Source organism: Leptonotus elevatus, chromosome 14 (assembly GCF_054856555.1).
Source record: "Leptonotus elevatus isolate MCC_2025b chromosome 14, RoL_Lele_1.0, whole genome shotgun sequence".
NCBI classification, from domain to species: domain Eukaryota; kingdom Metazoa; phylum Chordata; class Actinopteri; order Syngnathiformes; family Syngnathidae; genus Leptonotus; species Leptonotus elevatus.
Window position 1 is genome coordinate 2,610,684 of NC_141252.1, and position 20,913 is coordinate 2,631,596.

Sequence of the window (20,913 nt, forward strand, 5' to 3'; positions counted from 1 at the left end):
GTGCCCACCGCCCTGCAGGAGCTGGGAGACATGCCCGAGGTCGTTGAACATATTCCAATCGCACTCGGGTTTCCGCAAATCACCAATTGCTGCTTTGTACTTTATTGGCTGATAATAGTCATAATAATGTAGTCAATCTATTGAGCACATTTAAAACATTCCATTTTAATCCAAATTTAAATATTCCATCATTCTTATGCGTTCTTCTATCTGCAGTTTGGCCTGGCTGGCTCCAAAGCGTCTTTCACCCCATTTGTGGACCCTCGCGTCTACCAAACGTCCCCAAGTGACGAAAACGAGAACTCGGCAGCCGGTGAGCAATCGCGCTTCCCCTCGTAGCGAGGCGTTCACCTCCTAGTGGCTCATATACTGCGCACGTCATCTTTGCCATGGCAGCCATGTTCGCCAATGAGCTGCTGCGGCAGGAGCAGGCGCGACTCAACGAAGCCAGGAAGATCTCGGTGGTCAACGTGAACCCCACCAACATCCGACCGCACAGCGACACGCCCGAGATCCGCAAGTACAAAAAGCGTTTCAACTCGGAGATCCTTTGCGCTGCGCTTTGGGGTAAATCTTTAACCTTAGGCTCCTCCCCCCCAATATTTGGATACTTTATGCATATGATGTGCATGCGTGCGCTCAGGTGTGAATCTGCTGGTGGGGACGGAGAACGGCCTCATGCTGCTCGACCGAAGCGGCCAGGGAAAAGTTTACAATCTGATCACCAGGCGGCGTTTTCTTCAGATGGATGTGCTGGAGGGCCTCAACGTGCTCGTTACCATATCGGGTAGGTTGAATATTAGTTTCATTTTGGTGTTTTTATTATGTATTTATTAATTTGATTTTTAGATTTTTTTTTATTAGTTTTTTTTAATATTTATTTATTTTATTTTTGAGTTTTGTATCGACTTTATTTTATTTATTTTATTTAGGGATTTTTTAAATTAGGTTTTTATTTTTATTCATTGATTTATTTTATTTTGAGATTTTAATTTATTAGGTTTTCTTTTATTTATGTATTTATGTATTTTATTTTTGAGTCTTGCATCTACTTTATTTTATTATTTACATTATAATTTTTTAATATTTATGTCTTTGATCTATGTTAAACAAAATAAAACAAAGAATTACACTTTGTGTATTTAAAACAATCCCCGCTAGCGTATAATGGAAAACGTCATTGACAGGCTAGCAGAGATAGCATTGTGGCATTATTTTAAGCACTGTATATTTATTTGTACACAAACTGGCGCAACACATCAAAAATATATTTTTTAACCTCTGCAAAGAAACAGATCTGTGCAGGCCAAAAAATGCGACTTTTCTGACTTTTCTAACCTCTTTCCAACATTTATTTTGGCCCAATTTTTATTAAACTGGTACGTGCAATACATTTGAATTGAATTGGTTGCAGTATTGATAGTTACACACTATGAATAATGTTATGCTGGCTTACAATATTTAATTCACTATTTAGGGATTTTTTTTAAAAATCCCAAATTCGACTTGTGCAGTCAAAACTCTCTCTCTCTCTCTTTGTGGCGACTCTCAGGGAAAAAGAACAAGCTGCGCGTTTACTACCTGTCGTGGCTGAGGAACAGAATACTGCACAACGACCCCGAAGTGGAGAAGAAGCAGGGCTGGATCACCGTCGGGGAGCTGGAAGGATGCGTGCATTATAAAGTCGGTAAGCGGGGGAGCCAATTCGGACGCACGCGCCCGATTGCGTAACGTAGCGCGTCGTCGCCGCGCGTGTGAGAATGCTCCTCATGCGCGTGTCGTGCTTCCAGTGAAGTACGAGAGGATCAAGTTCCTGGTGATTGCGCTGAAGAACTCGGTGGAGATCTACGCCTGGGCTCCCAAGCCCTACCACAAGTTCATGGCCTTTAAGGTATGCAGCTATGGGTCCCAATACTGGGATTCTCAAAAAGGGATGGGCTCCCTCTAGTGGTGAACAAAGACATGACTGAATTAACTCACTTTGGAAGTGTTTTTTTTTTTTAAGAAAATTTGTGTACACCAATAAGTATTTAGATTAGTTTGAGGGGTATTTTGTTAGATTTTAAAGTACTTACTTTAGTTTTAGGGTGCATTTGCATACATAACTTTTAGGAAGTATTTGACTACACCGAGGAGTGTTTCAATTACTTTAGTAGATTTCAAAGTACTAAGTGCTACTCTTTAGGGAATATTTCCATGCATCTAGGAGTATTTAGATACGTTGCAGTAAGTATTTTGGTAACTTTTAGAAAGTATTTGATTACATCTCCAGGTATTTAGATAACATTGAGTGGGTATTTGTTTACTTTTAGGGAGTAGTTATATAAGCTTTAGAGAGTACAGGTATTTCAGTAGTAACAGTACGTATGTAGGTAGCTAAATAAGAGGTAAGAGTATTTGAGTAGATTTAAGAGTATTTAGGTAACTTTGGAAGTAGTTGAGTACATCAAGAAGTATTTTTAGAGTACACAGTTTACTTTTAGGGAATATTTGTATACAAGTATTTGGATACCTTTTAGGGAGTATTTGAGTTTATCAAGGAGTATTTAGATTACATTGAGTGGGTATTTTACAAATTTCAAAGTATTTAGGTGACTTTTAAATCGTTTTTTCATGCATGCACGCTTGTTTAGGTCGTGTACATGAACGCTTGGGACGGCTGCGCAATTGTATCTTAATGTTGGCCATTAAGGTGGTGTTTGAAGAGCCAAGTATTTTTTTGAGGTGCCACTTTTGTGTGAAAAGTTTGAGAACAGCTTTAAAATAGAAGCGGCGGGTCCGTCGATGCCACACTTTCACAGTTGGGCAATTGTGTAGATTGTTCTTGTAGAATGTAGCACCCCTTTATTGAAAAAGTATTATTTTACTTTTGTGGCCAAATCCCGTTCACAGTTTGTCTGTCCATTCGGAGGACAGCGCACTTGTTAAAAGGTCTGGCGCTCAATTTGCAGTCGTTCGCCGAGCTGCAGCACCGCCCGCAGCTCGTCGACCTGACGGTGGAGGAAGGCCAGAGGCTAAAGGTCATCTACGGCTCGAGCGTGGGCTTCCACGTCATCGACGTCGACTCGGGCAACCCGTACGACATCTACATCCCGTCGCACGTAAGTTATCGGCAAGGCGTTGAGCCCGTTCCAAATGTATCGCTAACCAACACAGCAGCACCTACCTATGCATGTCAACAGTCTATGTATATTAAATTCTTAAATAAAATACTACTACTATTGTCTTAGTGAAAATATTACAAATCCATTTTTGATTTTGTAGTTTTATTTTTTTATTAATTAAAAAAAAATCCCATTTAGTTTATTTTTCGTACCATTTCTATTAAATTTATTTTTGATGAAAATTCACTACTTAATCCAGTTTTTTTTTAAGAATAAATTTATTTAAAAAAAATACATAAAATCACATGTTCAGTTTCAAACCATCTTTATTCATTTCACTTTCATAAAAAAAAAAAAAAAAGTAATTATTCAAATACTACTTAATTAATAATTGACTTACTATCTGGAATTCAATCCCAAGCGTGTATATTGGACGACCGGCGACTATAAAATCTCACCCCAATGCATTATTCACATCCATCTCCTCTCTCCTGCTCCTTCCCTGCCAATTTTGTTTTTCTTCCAGTGCGCCAAAGACACCAAGGTGACACGCTGCCCTCTTCCGCCCCTTGCACTTTTTTTCGTGTAGATGTACAGATGTGTTGCTGTGTTTTGTAGACGTGTCGATGGATAGTCCAAAAGCGCTCGAGTTGAAGCACAGCATTGTGCGAACCTCGTGTCCATGTGCAGTCCACTTGTAGAGGAGATGCGTAGCTAACATACAGTAGCAGGAAATAATAACGGATGGGATGAAACTCATCTGCCCCTAAAACACAAGCCTACAATTCTGGATCTAAGAAAAAGAAGGGGAAAAAAAACGGATATAAATGGAATAGAATTTAACGTAACACAATTTTTTTAAAGTATTTTTTAAAATTTTATAAAGTATTTTTTTATAGCTTTAATCGGGCCCTAATATATATTTAGCAGTGTGCAGTAACTATATAGAATCACATTTTATTCATATTCAGATTCCATTTAAATTGTTATGATTGAAAAATAAAATGAAATGAGCAATTCAAAAATTCCATACCTGATAAATATTTGTACTTATTTGTGTCATTATTCAATCACCAAGCAATTTCAAATACCAGTTTTAGTTTCATACCTTGAAAAATAAGTTTTATTTGAATGTTTTTTCCCCCTAAATTAGCAATTTTGAGTTTCACAACAGACCAATACTTTATTTTCATGTGGAAATGTTTAAGCTATAGTAGAAATAGTAATATTATTATACGAATGTAAGAAATGTAACCAACAAATTAAGCAATAATTTTTTTATATAAATAATAAAAGATAAATGATGTGTTGGCTTGAGATGAGTTTTGTCGCCGTACTGTCACTCACTTGTGTGTCGTACTGATTTTGTCCTTTTATGTTTCAAACTACCCTACTAATTCCTTTTTTTTTCTTTTATGTATACTTATGTTCATGTCCAGATTTGGGCAATTTAGACATTTATACAGCTCTTGCGGTTTCACGCCTGCCAAATATTTTAATTGGGGGGTGATTGAAAAAAAAAAAACTTCATTAACTCATTTCCTGCCATTGACGGCTATAGACGTCAAAAATTAATTTGAAAAATTTCTATTAGTTTAACATTTTTTTCCACTTTTGTTAACAAGAGTATGAAAACCTAGATTTTTTTAATTGTACATTTAGAACAGATATAAAATTTGTGATTAATCGTGAGTTAACTAGTGAAGTCATGCGATTCAATTGCGATTAAAAATTGTAATTGCCTGACGCCCCTAATTTTTAATAATCTTTTCTTTTTTTAAATCGCGTCAGGCGATTACATTTTTTTAATTGTAATTAATTGCATGACTTCAATAGTTAACTCTCGATTCATCACAAATGTTATATCTGTTCTAAATGTACAATATTTGTTTCTAGGTTTTCATACTCTTGTTAGGAAAAGTGGGGAAAAAAATGTAAAACTAACAGAAATAGTTCAAATGAATTTTTGACGTCTATAGCCGTCAATGGCAGTGAATGAGTTAAATTTGTAAATTTACATCTACATAAAAAATTACGCTTACGAGTTTCATGCTTGCCTGCGATAATTGTAATTTAAAAGCAGATGAATTATCAATCAGACAGGAATGTCCTGCGCAGAGCACATTTGTGCGTGTTCAACGTTACGTGAATGAACACCGGAGAGGCATCAAGCGGTGGAGAAACGAGCAATTGTGAAGCTGAGAAAATACCTGCAAATAAAAAGCCAAATCGGTTTTTGGTGTCAAACGTATCACAGGCAGCTTTTACTGCACGTCAACAAACACACTTACATGGGATTAAACCAGAAATATGGCTTTAAATACCCCACTGGGATTATTTTAATCGGATAGGGATTACAACTACATTTGACAGGTTTTGACGTCCTGAAATGTGCGTGCGCGTATGTTAGATTCAGAGCCAGGTGGCGCCGCACGCCATCGTGGTGTTGCCCAAGACGGACGGCATGGAGATGCTGCTGTGCTACGAGGACGAGGGCGTCTACGTCAACACCTACGGCAGGATCACCAAAGACGTCGTGCTGCAGTGGGGGGAGATGCCCACCTCCGTTGGTTAGTGCACGTGTGTGTGTGTGTGTGTGTGTGGGTGTGTGTGTGGTATCTAAAAAAGGGGAAGGTTTACGTCGCAAATGCCCCCACAAAGTTGTGTGTTCACTGTTATGTTATTTGGAAATTTTTTTTTTCCAATTTATTAATTTTTTTTTTATATTTATCAAATTAAAACACAATTTAGTTTTGTAGGGAAACCAATCTGCACGCATAATATTTTTAAATAACATAACACCCAAATTTGTACGTACAAATGTTAAATGAGCCCAAATCCACAAGCATAATGTATGCATTACTTTTTTAACGCCCTCATGTGGCTGGGAGGTGTATTGCATGTACAAGTGTATTCAACTGTACACACTAATGTTGCTATATAAAATGCTTTATCAGAAATCTAAAATATATTAAAAATATTTCTTATTCACAACATTTTAAGAAATAATGACACATCCCATGGGGATTTCTTATAAAATAAAAATATATAAAGAAGATTTAAAAACAAAAAACAAAAATACTACACATATAATTTCAACTGCTTTGATATTTGTTTTTGTTTGATTCAAGTTCTTGTCGACTTTTTATTCTGCAGCCTTCATCCACTCCAATCAAATCATGGGCTGGGGCGAGAAAGCCATCGAGATTCGCTCAGTGGAGACGGGCCACCTGGATGGAGTCTTCATGCACAAGAGGGCCCAGAGACTCAAGTTCCTGTGCGAGCGCAATGACAAAGTATGCACACACGCGCGTTCACAAACACTGCTTGATATAATAATAATAATAATAATAATAATAATGAAGCTGTCATATCAGCCCTATTTGCCGGAAACCTTTATATGTGTGCATTTATAATAAACAATCAGGAAGTCAGGAACAAGTCAGCACTAGTCAGGAACAAGAATGTTGCTATAGCCTACAGGAACAGGAACTTTTGCTGAATTCGCATCAGGAACAAGAACGCTTTTGTGTCTGGTAAAATAACTTTGCCAACGTTGGACTAATTACTTTGCAAAAGGAACCTGCATGCAGGAACAATGATCAGCCTGCAGGAACAAGAACTTGCTTAATTAACATATCAGGAACAAGAACTGTGCTGAAGTCACCTGACCGGGTAAAGAATTTCATTAACGATGCCAATCAGGAATAATGACTTTTCTAAAGGAACCTGCAGGAACAAGGACTTTTTCTAAAGTCATCTCTCTGGAACAAGAACTTTGTTGTTGCAGCTCAAGAAAAACGACTTTGCTCAAGTAGCCTGCAGTAACAAGAACTTGCTGAATTAACATATCAGGAACAAGAACCGTGCTGAAGTCATCTGTCAGGAAAAATAACTTTGCTAACATTGCCACTCAGGAACAATGACTTTGCTCAAGTAACATGCAGGAACAGGAGCGGATTCCACATGCCTACAATTTCCATTTCTCTCTCTTGTCAGGTGTTCTTCGCATCGGTGCGCTCGGGAGGCAGCAGCCAAGTGTTCTTCATGACGCTCAACAGGAACTCCATGATGAACTGGTGATGGCCCCGCCCCCTCGGACCAGCCTCGCTCTCCCATTGGGCTGTTGACCTCTTCCTCCTTTTTGCACACTTTGCCTCCTCCTCTTCCTCTTCCTTTTCGTGCCGCCCTCATGACTTGAAACAAACACACCAGGGCAGCCGAAGGACCACTTGATCTTCTCCTCCTCTTCCTCTTCTTCCTCCTCCCGCCGACTCAAAAGATGACGTCCGCGTCCCTTTAAGAAGAAAAATCGTACACTTCCAAACCCCCTTCGCGTCTTTCCTCTTTGTCGTCGTTCCACTCTTCAAAGGTGCTGCATCAGACTCGAGCTGTCAATCAACAATGAACGCCCGTGTGAAATTTTACAGCACAGCCTGTTCCTGAATAAATCGCGTGCGCGTGCGTACATGCGTGCGAGTTCCATTCCGAGATCGACGTCTCGGTGCGGGAGAAAAAAAGTCAGCGCTGTGCGTCCGCGTGCGGGTTTTTGTTTTGAGCAGAAAATTGGCGTAACACAAGTAGACAAAAGTGGCTACAATTGTATCCCACCGCCACAGCCGGCTTCATTATTATTTGACTATAGATTGTTATTTAGGTGAGTCAGGAACAGGAACGCTGGTGACGTCAGGTGCAAGAACCTTGCTAAGGTCACCTGGGAAGAAAAAAGATTTGCTACAGTAACTTGTCAGGAACAAAGTCACCTGTGAGGATCAAGAATATTGGCCTGTCAGGAACAGGAACTTTAAGAGAGTTGCTTGTTAGGCATTTGCGTACGTTACCCGGCCGGAACAAGAACATTGCTAATGTCACATGTGAAGAACAAATGCTTTGCGCTAGTAACCTGTTAGAAACAAGATATTTATGAAAGGCACAGGAACAAGAACTTTAGTAAAAGCACTTATCAGGAACCAGACTTTTGGTAAAGTCAACTTTCAGGAACAAGAACGTTAGGAAAGACACCTGGTAGCAACAAGAGTATTGCTAAAGTTAGGACAAACATCTGTCAGGAACAAGAACTTGGCTAAACTCCCATGTGAAGAACAAAACCGTTGGTGATGCCATCTGTCAGGAACAGGAACAATTTAAAGTCAACTGTCAGAAACAAAAACTCTGCTTAAATAACTGCAGTAACAAGAACTTACCTATAGTGTCAGGAACAGGAACTTAAGAAGAGTTGCTTGTCAGGGACAAAGCGTTTGCGTAAGTTACCTGGCCCGAACAAGAACATTGCTAACGTCGCATGTGAAGAACAAATGCTTTGCGCTAGTAACCTGTCAGGAACAAGAAATTTCTGAAAGACACTTATCAGGAACAAGAACTTTAGTAAAAGGCACTTATCGGGAACCTATTGGTAAAATCACCGTTCAGGAACAAGAGCTTTAGAATAGACACTTATCAGGAACAATACTTTTGGTAAAGTCAACATTCAGGAACAAGAACGTTAGGAAAGACACTATCAGGAACTAGAGTTTTGATCAAGTAACCTCGCAGCAACAAGAGTATTGCTAAAGTTACTAGTTAGGAATAAGAACTTTCCCGAAGTCAAAGACAAACATCTGTCAGGAGCAGGAACATTTTTAAGTCAACTGTCAGAAACAAAAACTCTGCTTAAGTAACTGCAGTATCAAGAACTCACCTGTAGTGTCAGGAACAGGAACTTTGTTAAAATTACTTCCCAGGAAAATGGTCTTTGGGAGGTCACAAGTCAACAATAAGTTTAGGAACGTCATCAGTCTTGAGTTTTGCTTAAGCCACCAGTCAGGAACAACAACATTGGTAACGTCTGTCGTGACAATTTTGCTGTCAGGAACATGAACTTGCGGAAAGTCACAAAAAAATGTACTGTAAAGAGCAAAAACATTTTGTACAGTCGCCAGTGACAAACAGGAAGTTTGGTCAAGTCAACACGATTCGAAAGTCGGGAAATAAGAACCTCAGGAAAGTCACTTGTCGGGAACAAGCACTCTGCTAAAGTCACCTGCAGGAGCAAGAACTTTGCTAAATTGTCAGGAACAATATCTTATCTCTTGGGCCTTCATGATCAGCGGAGTTTCAAACAAACAAACAAAAACACTCCAAATGATGTGAGGTGGGATACATTGTGGTTGGTCTACTTTTTTATTTTATTTTTTTGTTGCGTTGGATTCGCGCTAACACGTTTCAAACTCTTTTTTTTTTAATCATCGCTAGTGAAGGCGAGCTAACGAACACCTCAACCATGTCGTCGTGTACTGTACTAAAAATGGCTGTAGATGCACAACAGGCTAACAGGCTAACGGTTTAGCAATAAAGAGCCCGGCGGTCTTCCCACCGTGCGTGCGCGTGTGCGTTGCCCGTTCCCGTCGATACACACACGGAGGACTCGCAGACAAAACTACTGTAATGTTTTATTTTGGAGTGTTTTCTTTTTTTCTTCTTCCTGCTTTATTTTGAAAAGACTAATCGTCCTGTTTGGGGATTTGTTTTGTTTTGTAAAAGAGACACTGGAAGAGAAATAAATGCAATAGTAGAGCCATGCTGCTGCTGTGTATGTTCTTGGGGGGGGGGGGGGGGGGCTGTGTGTGGGGGGGGGGGGGGGGACAAAATCATCTGTCGGGAACAATTCATTTGATGAAATAATCGAAATAATCTAAAAAGTAACCTGTCTGGAACAATGACATAACCAAAATCATCTGTCAGGAACAAGAACCTTGCTTAAGTCACTTCAACTGGAATTATCCAAAACTTTACAGGAACAAGTAATCCGCAGGAACAAGACCCTTGCTAAGGTAACCTCTTCAACATAATGACGTGTGTTTTTGTGCGTGTGTGTGTGTGTGCGTGCGTGAGTGTGTTTGTCCTTTGGGGTCATTACACTAAGGGACCCAAAGACAAATAAAACCACTGTAATCTTTTGCTTTTTTTTTTTTTTTATTGTGTGTTAATTTATTGTCTTCCTGCTTTGATTTTAAATGACAAATCTTCCTTTTTTTGGGGATTTTAGTTTTGTAAACAAGACTGGAAAAGAAATAAATGCAAGAGTGCAGTCATGCTGCTCAGCATTTTTTATTTTTTTTGCAAGCTTCAGACTTTGGTCACCTTGTGTGAAGTGTATCATTAACCAGACAGAGATTGTGTTAGCGATTTTTTTTTTTGGGGGGGGGGGGGGGGCGGCAGGCTTTTAGTTGACATTTGTTTACTTACTGCCTCGATGCCCCACTTTGGTTTTAACTGCTTATGACACTGTTTTAAGCATCTAATGTGTGTTAGTGCTACGAAAAGTCACCTGTCAGGAACAAGAAATTTGTCAAACTTGCCTAAACTAAAATGTTCTTTTTATGAAGTTGAAGTGTCCCTTCAGCAGTTTACACCTTTAGATAAAAATCATATATATCATTAACTCATTCACTGCCATTGACGACAATTTTTTATTGGTTGAACATTTTTTGTATGAAAGCCTAGAGAGAAAAAAATATTGTACATTTAGAACTGATATAAAATTTGTGATTAATCGTGAGTTAACTTTTGAAGTCATGAAATTAATTACAATTAAAAAATGTAATCGCCTGATGCGATTTTTGGGGATTTTTTTTAAGAAAAGATTATTTAAAAATTTGGGGCGTTATGGGATTTAAAATTGTCAATTGTAATTAATCGCATGACTTCACTAGTTAACTCATGATTAATCACAAATGTTATATCTGTTCTAAATGCACAATAAAAAATTCTAGGTTTTCATACTCTTGTTAACAAAAGTGGAAAAAAAGAAAACTAACTAGAAATAGTTCAAATGAATTTTTGACGTCTATAGCCGTCAATGGCAGTGAATGAGTTAAAAAAAATTTTTACAAAAACAATAATAATAATTTGTTATCATTATATGTTATGAACACAACACATTCAAATTTTGGTCCGTTTTTTTTTTCATGTGTTTTATTGAGATAAAAAAAAAGAAAAGAAGAAGGTTACTTTAGTGTGTGGAGCCACTGTTGTGTGCCCGTGCGTGCGCGTGCGCGTGCGCGTGTGCGTGTCACTGGACATTGCTCATTGATCATTAGCTCTCCTGCCTGAGCTCTGGTGGCTGACACTCTAAGACTCTTGGCAATGGGGGTAAGTTTGATTGCATTCTTCAATTATGCGTCATTGAGAGCAAAAATGGGTTTTCAATTTCATCTTCGTGCAGGAGCTGACGGGCACGTTGGCGTTGGCCGTTTTCACGGCAGTGTTGGGCTCCCTGCAGTACGGATACAGTGTGGGAGTCATAAATGCTCCGCAACGGGTGAGTTGAGGTTTGCTTGTGAAAAGTGTCTACAAATTTGCCGTCCAAGGTCAGATATGTGGGCTTTGGACGCTTTGTCTGTGTTGTATCTCGATTCGATTTTTAAGATATATTTAATTTTTAATGTTATTAATTATTAAATTAAAAATTAATTATAATTAACTCATTCACTGCCATTGACGGCTATAGACGTCAAAAATTCATTTGAACTATTTCTATTAGTTTAACATTTTTTCCACTTTTAGCAAGAGTATGAAAACTAGAAAAAAATATATATTTAGAACAGATATAAAATCGTGAGTTAACTAGTGAAGTCATGCGATTAATTACGATGACAAATTCTAATCGCCTGATGCCCTTAATTTTTAATATATTTTTTTAATCTTTTTTTTTTAAAGAAAAGATTATTAAAAATTAGGGCGTCGGGTGATTAATTTTTTTAATTGTAATTAATCGCATGACTTTACTAGTTAACTCACAATTAAAAAAAGAAAATATTATTAAAAATTAGGGCGTCGGGTGATTAATTTTTTAAATTGTAATTAATCGCATGACTTCACTAGTTAACTCACGATTAATAACACATTTTATATCTGTTCTAAATGTGCAATAAAAAAAATTCTAGGTTTTCATACCTTTAACAAAAGTGGAAAAAAATGTTAAACTAATAGAAATTGTTCAAATGAACTTTTAACGTCTATAGGCGTCAATGGCAGTTAATGAGTTAATAAATAATGAATAAAAAAATATTTAATTACATTTTAAGTTAATTATGTGAAATTATTTTATTTATTTAGACGTCTACAATTTTAATCTTCTTCTTATGTTTTTTTTTTGTTTTTTGGTACTATCCCAGATGTGAGTGAGTTGGTTTTTACATGTGTCTTCATTAAGCCATAAAATTAAAGGCAAAAGCCAACAATAATACTTCGTATTTTATTTTAATATTTTCTTAAGGGCTCAATATTGTTCATTTGGTAATTTCATCATTGCTCTCTTTTTTATTTTATTTTTATTTTTATTTATTTTTTATTTTTTATTTTGTATGTGCGTGCGTGTGTGCACGTGTGCGTGCGTGTGAGTGTGTACTCATTAGTTCACCTAAAACCTATTAAAAATCCCATAAAAGATAACAATTATAAAATTATACTTCCAATAAATAAATCATCATATATATATATGTGTGTGTATGTGTATATACGGTATATATATTATTGATCTATAATTTTAATAACTTACAAAGGGGAACTCCAAAATAAAAATCAAATCTTTACAATAGTATATTTTACTTTGTTGAGTGACAGCAATTTTTGTGTGCTGTAGGTGATCGAGAGACACTATGGGCGCTCGCTGGGGGTGTGGCCCCAGGAAGCCGATCCGTTGTCGGCCAATGGCAGCTTTGCGCCGGACGCTGCGCAGAGGCAGGTCCCTTCCTCCGTGGTCATGTACTGGTCCCTGTCGGTGGCCATCTTCTCCGTCGGTGGCGTGATCTCCTCCTTCCTGGTGGGCTTCGTGGGAGACCTGAGAGGCCGGTGAGAAGGCAACGGAGGCGGTCACCGGTCAGGGACGCGAACTTTCAGGGGGAAAATATGACTTTTTCTAAAGACGCTGGTCAGGGAGAATGACTTTCTAGAGTGTCAGGAACAAGATGTTTTTAATTCACTTCAACTTTGAGGAACATGTAATTCAGTTGTCAGGAGCAAGAACCTTTCAAAAATGTATTACATGAACGAAACAGTCTTCCAAATTAACCAGCCAGCAACAAGAACTTTGCTCCAGTCACTTGTCAGGAACAAGAATTTTGCTAAATTCACTTGTTGTTAATTCATTAATTATCAGGAACAACACCTTTGCAGAAATCACCTGTCAGGAACAAGAACTATTCTAAAGTCACATGTCAGGAATGTTAACTTTGCTCAAGTCACTTGTTAAGGTCAAGGAATTTGCAAGGGCGCCAGGAACAAGAACTTTGCCAAAGTCACTAGTCAGGAACAAGAACCTTGCCGAAATGAAAGTCAAACATTTCCCAAATCACCCGTCAGGAATAAGAACTGTGTGATTTGTAAGGATCAAGGACTTTGCAAGGGTGTCAGGAACAAGAACTTTATGAAAGCTACTTGTTAGGAACAAGAACTTCGCCAAAGTCAGTAGTCAGGAACAAGAACTTTGCTCAAATCAAATGCTAAATTTTCCCAAATCAATTGTCAGGAATAAGAACTGTGTGAAAGTCATTTGTCAGGATCAAGGGCTTTGCTAGGGTGTCAGGAACAAGAACTTTATGAAAGCTACTTGTTAGGAACAAGAACTTCGCCAAAGTCAGTAGTCAGGAACAAGAACCTTGCAAAAATCACTTATCAGGAATGAGAACTTTGCTAAAACGAAATGCTACATTTTCCCAAATCAATTGTCAGGAATAAGAACTGTGTGAAGGTCATTTGTCAGGATCAAGAGCTTTGCTAGGGTGTCAGGAACAAGAACTTCATGAAAGCTACTTGTCAGGAACAAGAACCTTGCAAAAATCACTTATCAGGAATGGGAACTTTGCCAATAACGAAATCCTACATTTTCCCAAATCAATTGTCAGGAATAAGAACTGTGTGAAGGTCATTTGTCAGGATCAAGAGCTTTGCTAGGGTGTCAGGAACAAGAACTTCATGAAAGCTACTTGTCAGGAACAAGAACTATGCTAAAGGTTGAACAAAAACGTTGCCAACATCAGTAGTCAGGAACAAGAACTTTTGCCAAAATCTTTAGTCCGGAAGAAGATGTTTGCTAAAGTCACCTGTCCAGAACTTTGTGAAAGTCACCTGTCAGGAACAGTGACAGGAAGAAGAACTTTGCAGTCATAGCGTGTGTCGTGTTAAGCTAGTGAGTGAACGGATGAATGCGCGGCGCGCACGCAGGGTGAAGGGCATGTTGGCGATCAACGTGCTGGCCGTGGCCGCCAGCCTCCTGATGGGCCTCTGCAAGATGTGGCAGCCTCACATCATGGTCATCGCGGGCCGCGCCATCATGGGCTTCTATTGTGGTGAGCTGGCCTCTTGTCACCTCGTTACGAAATCACAACTTTACTCTTGTAAAAAAATGTTGTTGTTTTTTTTCTTGCTGTTTTTTTGCTCTCATAAGCTGCTTTTCCACCAACAAGGCCGGGATCTTTGAGTTCTGGCTAAAGGAAGTTCTTGGTTGTAAAAGTTCCGCGGGGAATTTATCATTTGTGTTTACGCAGCGTCTTAGAGTTCTCGGTAATTAATTCTAATGAGTTTGATGATGTGTGAGTTTGAGGAGCCCAGCCGATGTAAAAACAACCCCCCGCTTCCAAAACGGCCAAAATTCAAAATAAATGACTAAATAAATAAACAAATGACTAAAAGTGAAGAAAAATTCGAAAATTAAATCCCAAAAAATTAATATAAATGGAAATAAAAATAACTATATATATATATATATATATATATATATATATATATATATATATATATATAGATGGATAGATAAAAGTAAAAATAAATACAAAAATACATATACAAATAGAATTAAATATCAATCAATCAATAAAAACAATCTGCTCTCACATTTATTTATTTCATGCTGCAGGCGCTCTGCCAGGACGAAATGTTATGTATTGATTGATATTTAATTATATTTATATATTTATTTTTGTATTTATTTCAACATTTATTTTTATATTTATTTTTTGAATCTCGTTTTTTTTTTTACTTTTATTTATTTATTTATGCATATATGTATTTTTTTATATATATTTTTTTCCATTTATATTTATTTTGTATTTATTTAATTTTTGAAAATACTTTTTTTTATCCGTTTTTATTTTCACTTTTAGTCATTTATTTATTGATTTAGTCATTTAATTTTGGCAGTTTTGGTCCTCCATAAGTGCAGCCCGTCCCCTGAAAGTTCCAGCTTTGCTCTAGCAAGACCCTGCTGCTGAGATAGTCCTCGGATGTCCCCTGGGGAATTTAATTACCCCGGAAATTTTTCTTGCCGCAAAAACGCGCAAACTGAATTTTACCAAGGTCAATTGAAAAGTTCTCCAAAGGTTCCGGCGGTGGAAAAGCCTCTAATTGCACTCTAATTATTCTCAATTGAAAATGACAACCCCATGTGTTTGCGTTTTCAGGTTTGTCTTCGGGCCTGGTGCCCATGTACATCGGCGAGATCTCGCCTAAAGCTTACCGAGGGGCCCTGGGGACTTTACACCAGCTGGCGGTTGTCATCGGCATCCTCATCAGCCAGGTAGGCGGCGAGGAGGGGGGGCGCATGCACGATGTCTCCTGGGCGTAACGTGTCGTCGGCAGGTCGTCGGCTTGGACTTCATTCTTGGTAACGACGACATGTGGCCCCTGCTGCTGGCGCTGTCGGGGGCCCCCGCCGTGCTGCAGTCGCTCCTGCTGCCGCTGTGCCCCGAAAGCCCGCGCTACCTCTACATCCATCTGGAAAAGGAACACGAGGCTCAGAAAAGTACGCGTGCAGCAGCTTTACTTCACAGGGAGGACATTCATTAAATTATTTATTCACCCTTAAGAGGTTTTAAGCAAGTAAATGCCTTACCTACGTCAAAAATACGCCGCCTTAATTTACTCCCCCCCCCCCCCAAAAAATGAAACCAAACAAATGTCTCACCTCAAATAGATACCTCAAGTCCAATAAATGGTGCCTCCCCAACAGGGATTTCAACTGAGTTTTGCACAAATAAATGCCTCACCTTATATAGACACATCAACTCAAAACGCCTACTCCCCCACAACAGGTTTTAACAAATAAATGCCTTACCTTAGAGACATCTCAATTCAAATAAATTGTCTCCTTTGTCCCCCAAGAAGTTATAAACAAAAAGACCAGGTTTGCACAAATAAATGCCTCTTTATCACTAAAAGGTTTTAGCAAATAAATGCCGATCAATATGCACACCTCAACTCAAACGAATGCCTCCTTTATATACCAACACGAAAAGAACAAAAAGACGTCTTGTACAAAAATAAACACCTTTACCTCAAACAGGCAACAATTCACATGCCTCATCCTCAGCAGGTTTTGACAAATCAAGGCCTCACCTCAAATAAATAAATAAATAAATAAAACCGAAATACATGCCTCCTTCTTCTCCCAATAGGTTTTGAACACATTTGGTGCCAATAAACAGTTCACCTCAAACATACAGACAAACATACCTCAACTCGAATAAATGCCTCCCAACAGATTCTAAACAATTGGACCTTTGTAGTCTAGACATCTCAAGTCACCACATCCTTTCCCCACTAAACAAATGAATCATATACTGTATGCCCTATCGCAAATAAAATCCTCCTTTTAAATAAATGAGTTTTGAATAAATAAACACCTCACCTCAGATTAGATGCCTCAGCCCAAATAAATGACTCATTTTCTTCCCAAACTGAAGCCTCCAGTGAACTCAATTCGTCCTTTCACCCCCCAAACAGACAAAATGAAACGCCTCGACTCAAAGAAATTCCTCCTTCTTCCCCAAACTGATTTTGAACAAATATTACATTGCACTTTGCTGTGTTCTGCGGCAGGTCTGCATCGCCTGAAGGGGGCGTACGACGCGTCGGCCGATCTGGACGAGATGAGGAGGGAGAAGGAGGAGGCAGACAAGGTGCCGCGGGTCTCCATCTCGTCTCTGGTGGGTCTCCCGCGCTCAAATGTTTACACGTGCACTTTTTCCGCGTAGCTGGACATGGATCTCGTGTCTTCTGTCCCAAGATCTGCTCGCCGGCGTACAGGCGGCAGCTGTCGGTCGCCCTCACGATGCACTTGTCTCAGCAGTTGTCGGGCATCAACGCGGTGAGTCGCAGCTCAACTTACTTCCTCATCGCATATGAACGTTTGACAAGAGTTTGCGCTTTGAACTCGTCAATCAATAACTGCCCCCATTTTCGTTTTGTTGAAGATCTTTTACTACTCCACGGCAATTTTCAGTCAGGCCGGCGTCAGTCAGCCCGTCTATGCCACCATTGGTGTCGGCGCCGTCAACACCATCTTCACTCTGGTGACTGTGAGTCACTTTTTTGCTTATCTTAACGCCTTTAACTCATTCACTGCCATTGACGGCTATCGACGTCATAAATTCATTTGAACTATTTCTATTAGTTTAACATTTTTTTTTCCACTTTTGTTAACAAGAGTATGAAAACCTACAACACATTTTTTTTTGTACATTTAGAACAGGTATAAAATTTGTGATTAATCGTGAGTTAAGTCATGCGATTAATTACGATTAAAATTTTAATCACCTGACATTCAATAATAATGCAAACACTGCTCGCTGAACTGATTGATAGTAATGTAAAAACTACTGCATAATAACACAAAAATACTAGTCCTAATATAATAATACTAGTCATAATATGAGACTTCTTAGTATGTGATCATTACAGGATGTTGTGTGTTAAAATTTGTAGCGATAATGAATTTAGTCCATTTTGTAATAAGTAACGAAATGTGGACAAAGTGAAGCGCTGTGAATACTTCGTATTGCAAAGAAAGGATACTTTGATGTTCCAGGTAGCGTCGGTGGACCGTGCCGGCAGGCGCACGCTGATGCTCGCCGGCCTGGGCGGCATGTGCATCTGCGCCGTCGCCATGACGGTCGGCCTCAAGTTCCAGGTGAGTCCAATTCCGCCCTCGGAATGAGATCAGAAATACGATATCACGAGGATCGCCGTCTTCCCTTGCAGAGCGAGTACACCTGGATGAGCTACGTTAGCATGGCGGCCATCTTCCTTTTTGTGGCCTTCTTTGAGATCGGGCCCGGTCCCATCCCGTGGTTCATCGTGGCCGAGCTGTTCAGCCAGGGCCCTCGGCCGGCGGCCATCGCGCTCGCCGGCTGCTGCAACTGGACCAGCAACTTCATCGTTGGCATGACCTTTCGCTACATACAGGTACTGCATTGTATCACATCGCCATTTTACTAAAATAGTAAAAAAGGTGTACTAAAATAACTCAACTTACAACAAAGAGAATTACACCTTGTGGCGCTCAAATAACCAGGGTGATAAAAACGCCCTCTTTTGAGAGGACATTGGGGAGGACACACCATTTTCTTACATAGTGTTCGGGCGTCCGGGGTTTTTATAAATTAATGGAAATGTCCGGTTGGTTGTAACTGCGACTGATACCACAATTTCAAGGCCGGGGCAAGTGTCCTCTTTTTTTTGGAAATGGAAATATGGTCACCCTAAAATAACTGCCTAAAGTCCATGTTAGCTTAGTGCTAACATACAATGGCTAACACCATTGCCACGCTAACAATTGACATCGCTAGTTGCCGTTTTAGAACCTTTTAATAACAAATATTTGAACACAAACGGTGGAGGACTGTATAATACTGCTCTGGAAGGAAGGAAGGAAACTTTGTTGTTATTGTCATGATAACGGTAGTTATATAAATAGGGTGACCATATTATTCCCATATCCAAGAAAAAGAGGACACTTGCCCCATCCTTGAAATTGTGGTACCAGTCGCAGTTACACCGTGTACTTCACCTCCTATTGGTTACGCCATGCCAACCGGACATTTTCATGAATTTATAAAAAAATCCTGGATGCCCCGAATAGGACGTAAGAAAATACTCCTCACAAACAACAAAACAGGTGGAGTGGAACGTACTAATCGTGCAATGTTTTGAATTCTCAGAACTGGCTTGGCGCGTACGTCTTCATCTTGTTTGCCGCGCTGCTTTTCGTCTTCACCGCGTTCACGTACCTGCGAGTGCCAGAGACCAAGGGCAAGAGCTTCGAGGAGATCGCCGAGCTTTTCCGACAGGGTGGTAAAAAGGCGGCGTCCGACGCCGCGGGCGACGACGTCGAATTGCAGCAACTGAAAACAGCGACGCATGCTTGAGGGACCGTCACCAAGTTAGTCATTTCCTTTTTCATGCCTTGCTACGATGCAAATGCTGATATTTGTTCAATTACAGAAATCACTTGCTGCATTCTTCGGGAATACGGAAGAACTGACTTTGAATGGTGGCAGTCATTCAAATGGAAAAATTGCTGACCGAAAAAAGCTCAACTTAAATGATTGAGGTACATTTTTAAAATAAAGACTGTGTAAAAACAGTTCCTAAGATATTATGAATTTTGTTAACATTTTCAAGTTGGCATGAGAAATGAGTTGAGAAATGTTGGAAGGACGAGTTCAATTTGGGAAAAGCCTCATTTGTTTCAGTTGGGTTTATTTCCTTGGCAATGTGTGGGAAATGTGGACAAACGTGCGGTTCCCAAGATGTGCTCCATTTTGTCAATATTTCCAAGTTGGAAAGGTTTGAACCGGTTGACAAATGTGGAACCGGGTAGAAAAATGCCGGAAATAATGATTGTGATAAATGTGAAGAATTTTCATTTCACAAAAACAGACTACAATATGGTATTATGTTTTGTGCACTTGCTGTCTCTCCAGCGCCCCCTTGAGGTTAACGTTTGATGATTTGAGAAGCAGCTCAACAATTGACCTCCAGCTTGTCAGTAATAATAATAATAATAATAATAATAATTAAGTATTAGGGCCACACAGGGAAAAGTGTCTCGTAAAATTCAGAGAATAAATTTTTATTTGTAATCATTTGTCGATAGTGTTGGATTTTTTTGCCGTACAGTATTACACATTTATTAATGTATCAGGGTGACTTGTTTTTGTAAAATTCCAACTTTATTTTTGCAGTAATTTGACATGTTTCCTGTATTCTTTTGGCTTTATTTGCCTCATATTGCAACTTTACTTTAAGTTTTTTGGTCTAAATAATTTTAGATTTTTTTTTTCTTAATAATTTCTCATTTTGCTACATTCTCACTTTTTTCAAAATCACAACTTTATTTTGACAATAATTTGACTCCACTTTCAATTTTTTTTTGCTTTTTAATTGCCGATTGGTATTTTTTCCCCTCATAACTGACTCCAAATTATGTCTTTATCCTTGTAATATTTTGACTTAATTCGCATGTCCTTTAAAAAAAAATCCCATTCTCATATTGTGACTTCGTTCTTGTAATAGTTTGACTTTATTCTCATACAATTGTGGGAATGACTTCCTTTCCTCCCTATTTTCGTCATATAAATACTCCCAAGCATATGTATCATGCTTGTAGTCTCCTATTTTTGTTTGTACGGAAATTTGCAACTTACATTTCCTTCAGTATTGTGATTGTTTTTGAGTGTTGTATTGTATTGATGGTAAAATTAATTGCTGTTAATTATGACATTACTACCTCCTTGTGATATTATTCTGGGCACAATTACATCTCTTTCTCAGTTTCCTTGTCTTGTGTTGTTTATTGCACACAAATGTTTTACTAATTTGATGGGATAAATGAATACAAATTAAAAAGAGAATAAATAAATACATGTAAAATGTGCATTTTCTCTAATAAAATATGTTTTAATTTTTATGATTCATTTTCATTTTTATATACTGGTAATTCAATTATAATTGATCAATCAATTTGTTATTA

The 20,913-nt window shown here is 38.7% G+C and overlaps 2 protein-coding genes across 18 annotated transcripts in view; both read left to right on the forward strand.

The window, feature by feature from the left end:
• LOC147162562 (traf2 and NCK-interacting protein kinase-like) overlaps positions 1 to 9,684 on the forward strand; it is a 59,512-nt gene extending 49,828 nt beyond the window's left edge. For 8 of the 17 annotated variants that reach the window (XM_086094611.1, XM_086094616.1, XM_086094621.1 and 5 more), the window contains 11 exons: positions 1 to 42; positions 217 to 313; positions 397 to 567; positions 644 to 787; positions 1,553 to 1,687; positions 1,791 to 1,891; positions 2,952 to 3,101; positions 3,631 to 3,648; positions 5,515 to 5,674; positions 6,261 to 6,400; positions 7,104 to 9,684. The exon at positions 1 to 42 is cut by the window's left edge and continues 108 nt beyond it. In XM_086094611.1, coding sequence (XP_085950737.1) covers positions 1 to 42; positions 217 to 313; positions 397 to 567; positions 644 to 787; positions 1,553 to 1,687; positions 1,791 to 1,891; positions 2,952 to 3,101; positions 3,631 to 3,648; positions 5,515 to 5,674; positions 6,261 to 6,400; positions 7,104 to 7,187 — 1,242 coding nt within the window. In that variant the 3' untranslated portion in view covers positions 7,188 to 9,684. The remainder of the gene's footprint in view (positions 43 to 216; positions 314 to 396; positions 568 to 643; positions 788 to 1,552; positions 1,688 to 1,790; positions 1,892 to 2,951; positions 3,102 to 3,630; positions 3,649 to 5,514; positions 5,675 to 6,260; positions 6,401 to 7,103) is intronic. The other 9 variants (XM_086094615.1, XM_086094617.1, XM_086094625.1 and 6 more) reach the window with 3 other exon arrangements.
• A 1,441-nt stretch (positions 9,685 to 11,125) lies between these two features.
• slc2a2 (solute carrier family 2 member 2) lies at positions 11,126 to 20,850 on the forward strand. The gene is made up of 13 exons (XM_086094629.1): positions 11,126 to 11,255; positions 11,329 to 11,424; positions 12,748 to 12,956; positions 14,328 to 14,452; positions 15,563 to 15,678; positions 15,741 to 15,903; positions 16,980 to 17,086; positions 17,167 to 17,247; positions 17,354 to 17,458; positions 17,968 to 18,069; positions 18,141 to 18,344; positions 19,100 to 19,320; positions 19,383 to 20,850. Exons 1-12 carry the CDS (start codon positions 11,250 to 11,252, stop codon positions 19,304 to 19,306), a joined length of 1,521 nt encoding a protein of 506 aa, XP_085950755.1. The 5' UTR covers positions 11,126 to 11,249; the 3' UTR covers positions 19,307 to 19,320; positions 19,383 to 20,850.
• The last annotated feature ends 63 nt before the right edge of the window (positions 20,851 to 20,913 follow it).

Excerpts from the sequence above, each read along its gene's own strand:
- slc2a2 (XM_086094629.1), top strand. Across the intron at positions 15,679-15,740 it reads TCGGCATCCTCATCAGCCAG|GTCGTCGGCTTGGACTTCAT; the intron begins GTAGGCGGCGAG and ends TGTCGTCGGCAG. Across the intron at positions 15,904-16,979 it reads GGAACACGAGGCTCAGAAAA|GTCTGCATCGCCTGAAGGGG; the intron begins GTACGCGTGCAG and ends GTTCTGCGGCAG.